General features: G+C 30.5%; 3 protein-coding genes across 4 annotated transcripts; 1 reads left to right on the forward strand and 2 right to left on the reverse strand.

The window, feature by feature from the left end:
- Positions 1 to 255: 255 nt before the first annotated feature.
- On the reverse strand, positions 256 to 1,081 carry LOC119611437 (TM2 domain-containing protein CG10795). The gene is made up of 3 exons (XM_037967013.1): positions 820 to 1,081; positions 673 to 754; positions 256 to 610 (listed from the first exon to the last, which is right to left on the reverse strand). Exons 1-3 carry the CDS (start codon positions 989 to 991, stop codon positions 334 to 336), a joined length of 531 nt encoding a protein of 176 aa, XP_037822941.1. The 5' UTR covers positions 992 to 1,081; the 3' UTR covers positions 256 to 333.
- Positions 1,082 to 1,404: 323 nt separating this feature from the next.
- LOC119611436 (peroxisomal leader peptide-processing protease) lies at positions 1,405 to 3,905 on the forward strand. The gene is made up of 6 exons (XM_037967012.1): positions 1,405 to 1,695; positions 1,759 to 2,558; positions 2,733 to 2,896; positions 2,959 to 3,068; positions 3,156 to 3,615; positions 3,676 to 3,905. The coding sequence occupies exons 2-6, from the start codon at positions 1,807 to 1,809 to the stop codon at positions 3,762 to 3,764; spliced, it is 1,575 nt and encodes a 524-aa protein (XP_037822940.1). The 5' UTR covers positions 1,405 to 1,695; positions 1,759 to 1,806; the 3' UTR covers positions 3,765 to 3,905.
- Positions 3,906 to 5,790: 1,885 nt separating this feature from the next.
- Positions 5,791 to 9,664, reverse strand: LOC119611435 (NF-kappa-B essential modulator). 2 transcript variants are annotated; one of them, XM_037967011.1, is made up of 6 exons: positions 8,536 to 9,664; positions 7,809 to 7,908; positions 7,608 to 7,738; positions 6,962 to 7,129; positions 6,288 to 6,905; positions 5,791 to 6,212 (listed from the first exon to the last, which is right to left on the reverse strand). In XM_037967011.1, exons 1-6 carry the CDS (start codon positions 9,214 to 9,216, stop codon positions 6,069 to 6,071), a joined length of 1,842 nt encoding a protein of 613 aa, XP_037822939.1. In that variant the 5' UTR covers positions 9,217 to 9,664; the 3' UTR covers positions 5,791 to 6,068. The 2 variants fall into 2 exon arrangements, with proteins under 2 accessions (XP_037822939.1, XP_037822938.1); XM_037967010.1 differs by having other exon boundaries at positions 5,792 to 6,212; positions 6,279 to 6,905; positions 8,536 to 9,663.
- Positions 9,665 to 9,973: the final 309 nt, after the last annotated feature.

Raw genomic sequence — 9,973 nt, forward strand, 5'->3', positions numbered from 1 at the left:
TATAATGGATAGAATCAAGATTTTGGCTATAAATAAGAAATTATTATCCGGTTAATTGAACTGAATAAAGCAATATTTATAAATGTTTATAAAATAGCAGTATTATAGGTCCTTATCGTAAACCTCCCAAAAATAGTTTAGCTAGTTACTCTTTTCTAGATAGTATAAAAAATGACTTCATTACTTCAAGATTCATGCATAGTTTTATTTGTCATTTTCACGGTATCACCGCCTATTACAGTTATTCTTTTTTTCTTGAATTTCTATTTAATGCTAACTTTATTAAACAGTCCTTAATTCTCCTTAATTCTCATTATCGCTTTCAACTTTTGTTCACCAATCGTCACGCGGTACTCGATACGTTTCATTATTACTTCTTATAATATCAACACCAGCACCATAATATGGTATAATATAATGAGAACCATCGGCTGGTCGAACAATTTGTAAAGCTATCAATATAATATCAACTAGTTGGCCAATAAAGAAACCACCCAATGTACAAGCCTTCAGTAAACCCATGCCGTAGTAACCCAAATAGAAACGATCTAAACCAAACATGCCAGTGAAGACGGATAGCAATAAAACAGTATCCAAATGATAGCCATTACTAGAAAAAAAAATGAAAAACTTTAAAAACCAAAGGGTTCTGAAAAAAATATTACTACTTACGTCCATTTACAGGGCAATTCCTTGGTGAAAGTATTATTGTTAGTGCCCATACATTCTATGCCATCAGCTGCCACACACCAGACTATTAAATTAAAGTTTTGTTTAACTTTTATTTGTCAATTCGATAGAATTTGAAATAAACTTTACCTTTGGCCACTCCTGTTTGTTGACAACCATAGAATTGTTGCGTTTTGGGATCAATTTGTTTTCTACTAGGATCTGGACATAAATACTGACCCATCAACAGTGTTGTACAGTCGTGGGCTACACCAGCAACTAGGGTAATGACTAATAATATTAATAACAATGATTTTATCATTTTTATTGCAGTTTCCTAGTTTTATTTTGCAATTGGATAAAAGTAAACAAATGATTGGTTGTGTTTTTGTTTTATTTTTACAGCTGTAAAATATAATGTTGCCAGAAATTTATGTTTGAAATGAAAAATCGCTTAAATGTGGTAACGTGAAAAAAGTTGACAAAAATGAAATAAAATAACAATTTTCTTCAAGCTTTTTTATCATAAAAATTTTATTTAGCTCTACAACTGTTATCAATAAAACATGGTTACCGAAATAAGTTTTCTGACACCACATAATATATAAAATACTAAAAAAAATGAACAAAATTTAAACGAGCAGGTAACCTTTCAAAAAATTATATGTTAATCTATTACAGAGTTGTTACCATGCTTCTGTTAACAACATTGTATTTATTGTGAAAGTAAAATATAAAGAAAACAAAGAAAACGAAAAATAAACGCATAAACAAAACAATTACTATTTAATTTAACTAATTTGCATTATTTTTTTACAAAAATCTTGTTATTTGTTTAAAAATTAAGTAAATTAAGAAAACAATTCAGAATATTTCAAATTTGTTTGGATATTTTGCCTGAAACACGAAAATCTTGTTAAAATGGTGTACACATAAAAAGAACTTGTTATCTCTGACAAATACGCTTGGACTTATGGACTTTCTGGAATGATAAAGATATTTGTATTATACACAGGCTTGAAAACGGTAAGTTAAATTAAAAACACTTTCTTCAACAATTTAAAAAAAATTGTATATTGTATATTTTAGCACATATTTTGTTAATGTAAACAAACTGCACAAACAAGTATACCTAAAATGTTACTGAAAATACGTCACGCTTTATTGGAGGTGACCAACCATCCTAATGCCAAACAATCTGCAATTATTATCAATAATGAAGTTATCATTACATCTGGCTGTATACTACAACCCTACATCAGACCCATGCTACCATTTGTGGCCGATCATACTAATGAAAATGTCTGCGCCAGCACAAAAATCATACACAAACTGCAACAGTGTAAATTGGTCAATGCTCAGGATGGTCAAAGTGAGGAGGCTCAGCATTTAAACTCCCTTAGCTATCAGGTTACTTTTGATCGCCGTAAGTTACCAGTTGCTGTTACCGAACGCAATGCCAATGTTCCGCATATTTTAACCAGATATCGAGCGAAACTTCTATACGTATTTAGTTCGCAAGAAATATCCAGAAATTTGCACAAAATGTTAAATTCCATAAGCTTTAATAATACGTCAACTAAAGATCACAATGAAGTGCTGTTGACGTCATTTTTGATATTGACTATGCGTCCGGCTAAATCTATAGATTCTCCTGAACGTTTTGAAAAATTTTTTGAACATATAGCCCATTATTTGAGATATAAATATCCCATTAGACCTTTGGATGATGTACTGACCATGTGTACACCTTTTGGTATGGAAAATTTTTATAAAACCATCAGTATTGGCAAGGTATCCAATGTTATTGGAAAAGATGGTTCCCTATTTGTGTTGTCCAACAATTTACCTTTGGGATGTGAGGGTTCAGCGGTGTTTAATAATAAATTGTAAGTATTTAATAGTAAACTAAAATTGAACCGCAACTATAACTAAACTAAAAGTGATCTTAAAGTGAACTAAAACTAAAATAGAAGTTAATCAGCAATAAAATATGTCTTAACTAGAACTGATCTAGGACTGGACTAGAATTGAACTTATTATATCTATTAACTCTCTTTTAGGCGTTTAATTGGTCTCATCATATGCACGGCTTTTCAGCGTAATAACGAAAATCTTCAAATGACTATGGCAGCTAATTTTGCACATTTATTAAGGGATTTTATGAATCAATTGGGCATAAAAATCACCACTATTATGCTGCCCAGAGAACCGTCCAATTTTGCCTGTAATTAATCCAACTATGACTTGTTGTCAACTGTTTAATGTTATATTTGTTGTTTGTTATAGGGGAACGTACTATGGTAGTTATAGAAGCGGCTGGTAGCCAGGGCACTGGAACTTTTGTTAAAGTCCAGAATAAGAGATTCATATTGACCTGTTCGCATGTAGTGTTTCAGGTAGAGTTATTCGATTTTGTTAGTAGATCTTGATCATAGTTAATTTAAATGTTTGTTTCACTTCTTATCACTTACTACATATTACAGGTCAATTCAAAAGTAGCCTGCCGCGGTGTAGACGGCGAATTTGAAGCCGATGTTCTTTGGCGTAATCCTCACTATGACACAGCCTTCGATGTGGCACTTCTCTCTGCCCCGGACAACATTCCCGAACGCTACTGCGTACGTTTGGCCCAATCAAAACCGAGCTTGGGTCAAACTGTTTACAATGCTGGCTTTCCTTATTTTGTTAATTTCAATTTAAAATACGACTTCAATCCTTCGATATTTCAAGGTCGCATTATAAAATATACACCAGCTGCTATAATGTCAGATGGCTGTGTACAGGCTGGCCAAAGTGGTGGTCCCATGTTTGATGAACACGGCTGTATAATGGGCATTTGTGTGTCGAATATTAAAATGGATAATGTAGTTTATCCAAATATAAATAGTGCAGTGCCTATAATATCGATACGTTCCATTTTGGAGGATTATGCTAAAACAAATGGTGAGCATTTTTCTTATAATTTATTGACAATTTCATTTATGTACTTATTTTTATTTTTAGATCTACGAATTTTAAATAATTTAGTAGCTAATCAAGATATACAGCGTGTTTGGTCATTGGCTCCTCCTCCCATAATTAGTAAATTATAAAATGCTAATTATGTGTGTTTTTTTTTTGTTATTAACAATAATTATACATGTTTATTATATACATATACAATACTATTTTACATTATATATATAAATAATTATGTTTTTATGTTAAATAAACCTTTATACGCACATACGAAATATTTACTTGTAATCAACTTAATTCTAATAATGAAGCCTGGACTGGGCAACTATTGTACAATCAGAGTGCAGCTGTTAGCGATTACTTTGTTTATGCACTAACTAATCATATATGCTATCGGCATAAAGTAATGACCTCATTAACCCAGAGCGAACTTAGGGCCACTAATATCTGTAAAGAGCAGCTGATTATTAATAAATAACAACCAGCATCCACTATCTCGACAAGGACGAATAAACTTTGGCTATAGATTTCTTTAAAATTATAAGTTCTATGCTAGCAGTGAACTCTAGGCTATTACTTTAGCACAGTTCTAATCCAGTCTTAGTTCCGTTCTACTTTAGTTCTAGGTATGTTTCAGTTCTGTTCTAGTTTTGTTGTAGTGCAGTTCTACATTATGTTCTGTAGCAGTTCGTATACAGTTCTGCTTCATTTTTAGATCAGTTTCGGTATACTTTAGTACTATTATAGTTCTTGTTTCATGTCTAGACCATTTTAAGTTTAGTTCTAGTTCAGTCCTAGCTCAATTCTGGATTAGTTCTAGTTCAGCTCTAGATCAATTCAAGTTTACTTTTAGTTTAGTTCAAGTTCAGTCCCAGTTCAATTCTAGATCAGTTCCAGATCTTTTCATGTTCTGGTTTAGTTCCGTTTGGGTTCAGTACTGTTTCATTTTTAGACCAGTTTCAGTTAAGTTTATAGTTTGAGCTCAGTTCTAGAACTAATTCAAATTAAGTTCTAGATCTTTTCAATATCAATTCTAGTTCAGTTCTAATACTTTTTAGAATCTGTTCATGTTCTAGTACCGTTCAAGTTCAATTCTGCTTAATTTTTAAATCAGTTTCAGTTAAGTTCAGTTCTATTATAGTTCAAGTTTCATTTCTAGATTAGTTCTAGTCGATTTTATGTTTAGTTTTAGTTCAATTCTAGTTCAGTTCTAGATCATTTCACCACCACTTTAAGTTCAGTTCTAGATCTTTTGAAAATCAGTTCGTGTTCTCTTCTAGTTCCGTTTCGGTTCAGTCCTGTTTCATTTTTAGATCAGTTTTAGTTTAGTTTATAGTTCTAGTTCAGTTTTACATTAGTTCTAGTTCAAATTCAGTTCTAGATCTTTTCAAGATCAATTCCCAGTTCAGTTCTAGTACTTTTGAGGATTACTTCATGCTCTGTTCTATTTCCGTTCGGGTTCAATTCTGTTTCATTTTTATATCAGTTTCAGTTTAGTTTAGTTCAGTCCTATTATAGTTCCAGTTTTATTTCTACATCAGTTCCAGTCCATTTTATGTCTAGTTTTATTTCAGTCCTAGTTCAATTCTAGTTCAGTTCTATATTATATCTAGTTCAGTTCTAGATCATTTCACGAGCTATTCAAGATCAGTTCTAGATCATTACAAGATCACCTCATGTTCTCTTCTAGTTCCGTTTGGGCTCAGTTCTGTTTCATTTTTAGATCAGTTTCGGTTTAGATCAGTTGTATTATAGTTCTAGTTAAATTCTGAGTCCGTTCTGTTTCATTTCTAGCTCAGTACCAGTTTAGTTCTATTTCAGTTCTAGATTAGTTCAATTCTAGTTCATTTCTTGTTAAGATCTAGTTCAGTTCTATTCCAGTCTAGGTTGAGTCCAAATTCACTCAGGTGTAAATAGGAATGATATTAACATAAAGTAGCAAAGCAGAATAAATTTAAGTTTTCGATAAACTAAACACAGAGAAATTATTTAAATTAAATATAGTCTTCAATCAGAAATAAAATCAATTCCTGGTATTTTTCAAAATCATACTTCACCTGTATTCCGGGAGCTAAATTTCGATATTTATTTTGTCTATACAAATTAAATATATACTCAAGATAATATTGTTGGAATTATAACTGAAACAAAACCCATTATGAGTAAATTAATTTTTTATTGAAATGATTCTTTTATTTACATGATTCTTCATTTCAAAAAGAAATAATATTAGTATTTATAATTAATTTATGCCAAAGCGCACAGGGTATTTTTTAAGAACTAAAAAACAAATATAAATATTTCTTGTATTTTTTCATAAATTGAAAAATTTTTAATCAAACAGCACGTTTTGATATTGATTTTTACTCGCTGATTAATGAATTAACACACCTATAGAATATAGAAATACATATATTTTTATGGTTAAATGTTGATACTTAATTTTTATCTATACAATCATTAACATGACTTGTTAAAATATTCAATGTCCTAAAAGCTTTATTACAAATGGGACACAGATGCATAGCGACTGGCGGTGCAGTAGTTGGTGCAGCGGGAACGGATGACGGTGAAGGTAAAGTCTAAAAGAGAAAACGAAATTTATATTTAAGGTAAATTTCAAACATGTTCAAAAAACAATAACTGACATGGCTTACTCTTATGGGTCTTTGAGGGTTATTAATATACGATTGAGCTGAAGCTGCTGCCGCAGACATGCACATAGCATCTGCTGTACCGACTGTAGATAATCTCTTCTGATAGTTTTCCGCTATTTTTTGATGTTCTTCAATTAGTTCTTGATTTTTTCTTTGTAATATTCGTAAATCCTGCAGAATTTGTTGTTTTTCCTGTACAGCCGTCTGGCGACTTTCCTGTTCCATTTCGAAATCCTTACGATGTACCTCGTTTTGATGTTCCAACAGTGTTATGCGTTCACTTTGTTCCTCATTCGTTACGCGCAATTCTCCTAAGGATTGTTCTAATTTTTCGATTTGTTGTTGCCTTTCTATATCGAGTACATGCAACTGGGCGATTTCATTACGATGTTTTTTAATTAACTCTTCGGCCGCTGTTAAATTGACTTTTAGGCAATTTATTTCGTCTACATATTGATTCTCGACATCTTTAAGATCTAAGTTCGAAGCGACCATTTCGGATAATTGTCTTTCGAGTTGTTTCATTTTAAGTTCGTGTTCATTTCGTGTTATGAACACTTGTTGAAATTGTTCATTTTTCTGTTCGCTTTGATTTTGGGCCACAAATTCAAAGGAGGCCTAAAAGAGGTTATTGTTTAAAGAACTAATACTTCGATTTATTTGTTTGTACTTACTAATTGTTGCTGTTCTAATTTAATTATTTGGGCTCTCATATTTTCGATTAATGCATTCTTTTCGGATATATCCTGTATAGTTTCTTCTCGATCTTTTTTGCGTGCAATTTCTAAGGCTTCAATTTGTCCCTTAAAAGTACTTTCCATTACTTGATTCTGTTTGCGTAACTTTTGAAAGAAAAAAACGTTATTGGATAGGTAACGAAATGTAGTTATTATAAAAAAAATAATTTTTGAGAAGATAAAACAATTTATCATACTCATTTACTTTTAACATGGAAAATATAATAATAATGTCATAAATAGTGAAGTGTACAGTTCCTACTTAATGCTTTTAAACAAAACGTATTGCTTTACTTTGGCCGTATATTAAGTTAAATTAAATTTGTTGAATTTTAGTTTAGTCTATATTATAGTTTAGTCTATGACTTACTTTCTACTCTAGACTCTAGATTAGTTTATTATCTAGAACAGTGTATGATGAAAACTTTCTAGTAGTAAAATTATATAGAAAAAAGAAATATTTCAAAAAGGTGAGCTCTTTTTTCATATCCTAGATATTCTAAAATAAAATCATTACGTTTTGCTTAAAAGCATTAAGCAGAAACTGCACACTTCAAGAGCTATAATAATATTATACAATTACCACATCAATTTCTTCATGACATTTGTTCAATTTTTGTTTGTATTCTTCTTCCATTGTTCTCATTTTTTCCTTCCATTGTAGTGAACTATTATAGAATTGTTTCATTGTGATATTGGCTTTTTTAATTGTATCTAAAAAAACAATTATAAAAAAGTTGTTGTAGAGGTATTTAGCAAAAAAAAATGTTTATTTAAAGCTTACTTTTCAATACCGAATATTCGCTGACCATGTTCTGTAATTTAACTACATCCTCTGCACATGCCTCCATTGAGATACTGGGAAACTGAGAGTATACACTGGTCTGTAAAAGAAATTGTAGATTTTTATTTACTTTTATTTCTTTATTTATGATGCTTAATGATTATGTTAGCCTTATTCTAGATATCGTAGCTTTACTCTTAATCATTTGAAAGCAAAATTTCTTAGTTTAATTCTATTTTTTCTATATAATACAGCAATTTAGATTAGTAGTGGAATAGGTCATTTATTTTATTGTACTATCCTTTGTTTTCGTAGTACAGTTTACTATGAAACCAATACTCATCTAAAACTAGCTTCTCTTTATCAATTTTTACAATATATATACAACATACATATATATATATATTTGTTTTGAAAACAATACAAAGCCTTGTATGAGTTGGGGATTTCCCCTGGTTTCTAATAATATAAACAAAACAATAAATCGGTATGTATATGATTAAATAGAAAACATCAACATTATAGACTATATTATAGTTTTAGAAAACATATAAAATGGAAATAAAATTAACATTTAAACAGCTGTTTGGTGTATTTAGAGAGCCAAAAGGAGCCAAAAATATTTGAAAATGATACTAATAGAGGTCTGATACAATATTATAAACAATCTATTAGATAAGGCTATAAACTAATAACAGTTCATTATTAAGTACGCTCAAAAAATTACCTTTAAAACATCTGCATTGACTTCTCCCATTAAAAAACTTGAAGCCAAATTACTGCCAACCGATATTGGAGGTGTTGTGTTGCTAGAGTTAGAAGATTTGCCAGTTTCATTTATACTCTTATTATTTGTATTTGTTGAGTTGTTCATTTTCTCTCTGATACTTTTCTCCATCTGCTGTTCCTTTTGGAAAGGTGATTTTACAGCACAATCTTCTAAACTAAATGGCATCATATGTTCTTCTACTTGGACCTGTGGTTGCCTGCTCCATAATTTGCTGGCAGCAATTTCTTCTGCTGATAAGGATTTCTGTTCAGAAATGTTTAATTTTTGCATTTTTATTACTTCTTCAGCCATTTCTGGTTTTGGTGCCATAATTTCCATTCCCGTCTTAGGTTCAGACATTATATTTTGTAAACTGCTATGTGCGACTTCCTTGATAAGACTTTTCTCCCTAGAAATAGCCATTTCAGGCTGTGTGAGATTTTCTTCATGTGTTTGTGTCGCCATTTCTTGAGCATTATGTAAATCGCTAATTTGACTCTTTTTTAAAGATGTAAAACGGCTGCCCGGGGTATCGGATTCTAAAGATGTTAACGAGTTCTTCTTGGTTTCCACACCATCAATTTCCAATGAGGACATGGGTGATGAGCCCAATATAACAAATGATTCTTCATCAGACATTGTTCACAAATTATAAAAAAACAACTTGTGAAAAATCTGAACAAATCAACGTAACTAAAGTGAATAAAAATCAATCTGTAGTTGTGTGCCGATTATACTTTCTTAAAATGTTGATTTTCGGGGAATTCCCTCTTTTTCTTCTATACACAATTACAAATCTTGTATTTTTACTTTTATTTTTTTATTTCGTCACTCAACAAATATTTTTCAATAAAAATTTATGAATCAGTATTTTCTTTTTATTTTTTTGTTGCACAATTTAATTATCTATTTTATGATTAAAGTTTTGTTGAATGTAAACCAATTTTTATTTGTACACTCATAGAATTTTTATCAATTATTGTTAAATAGTGTAATCTTCCAAAATAGTAATATTTGCGTATTTAATATTGCCTATTAAAATAAAGTTTTTCCTTCCACTTAAAACGTTTGTTTTTTTAAGAACAATGGAAAACTAAACAAAACAAAACGTGAAAAATAATCATTGCCGTAAGGTTGCCACTAGTTGAACGAATTCAATAAATGTTGCCACATTTCTTTTCTAAAAATATTGTGAAATAAGAAAAAACAGAGTTGATATAATATCATTGGAGGTTAAGCAAATGGATTGAAAATAAGAAAAACTAAACACAAACAAACAAACAACAAACTAACTAACTAACTAACTAACTAACTAACTAACTACTACTAACTAACTAACTAACTAACTAACTAACTAACTAACTAACTAACTAACTAACTAACTAACTAACTAACT

This window comes from Lucilia sericata, unplaced genomic scaffold, assembly GCF_015586225.1.
Source record: "Lucilia sericata isolate MDLA Ls3-8-SP2 unplaced genomic scaffold, ASM1558622v1 Contig001450F_arrow, whole genome shotgun sequence".
NCBI lineage: Eukaryota > Metazoa > Arthropoda > Insecta > Diptera > Calliphoridae > Lucilia > Lucilia sericata.

What these genes read in the sequence shown, in the direction of transcription:
- LOC119611437 (XM_037967013.1), bottom strand. Translation starts at nt 991, where the DNA reads ATGATAAAATCATTGTTATTAATATTATTAGTCATTACCCTAGTTGCT. An exon ending in ACAAACAGGAGTGGCCAAAG is followed by an intron (nt 755 to 819) that starts GTAAAGTTTATT and finishes TTAATTTAATAG; the next exon opens with TCTGGTGTGTGGCAGCTGAT. An exon ending in GAATTGCCCTGTAAATGGAC is followed by an intron (nt 611 to 672) that starts GTAAGTAGTAAT and finishes TTTTTTTTCTAG; the next exon opens with TAATGGCTATCATTTGGATA.
- LOC119611436 (XM_037967012.1), top strand. Translation starts at nt 1,807, where the DNA reads ATGTTACTGAAAATACGTCACGCTTTATTGGAGGTGACCAACCATCCT. An exon ending in AGAACCGTCCAATTTTGCCT is followed by an intron (nt 2,897 to 2,958) that starts GTAATTAATCCA and finishes TGTTTGTTATAG; the next exon opens with GGGAACGTACTATGGTAGTT. An exon ending in GTTCGCATGTAGTGTTTCAG is followed by an intron (nt 3,069 to 3,155) that starts GTAGAGTTATTC and finishes TACATATTACAG; the next exon opens with GTCAATTCAAAAGTAGCCTG.
- LOC119611435 (XM_037967010.1), bottom strand. Translation starts at nt 9,216, where the DNA reads ATGTCTGATGAAGAATCATTTGTTATATTGGGCTCATCACCCATGTCC. An exon ending in TCAATGCAGATGTTTTAAAG is followed by an intron (nt 7,909 to 8,535) that starts GTAATTTTTTGA and finishes TTTCTTTTACAG; the next exon opens with ACCAGTGTATACTCTCAGTT. An exon ending in GTCATGAAGAAATTGATGTG is followed by an intron (nt 7,130 to 7,607) that starts GTAATTGTATAA and finishes TTCTTTCAAAAG; the next exon opens with TTACGCAAACAGAATCAAGT.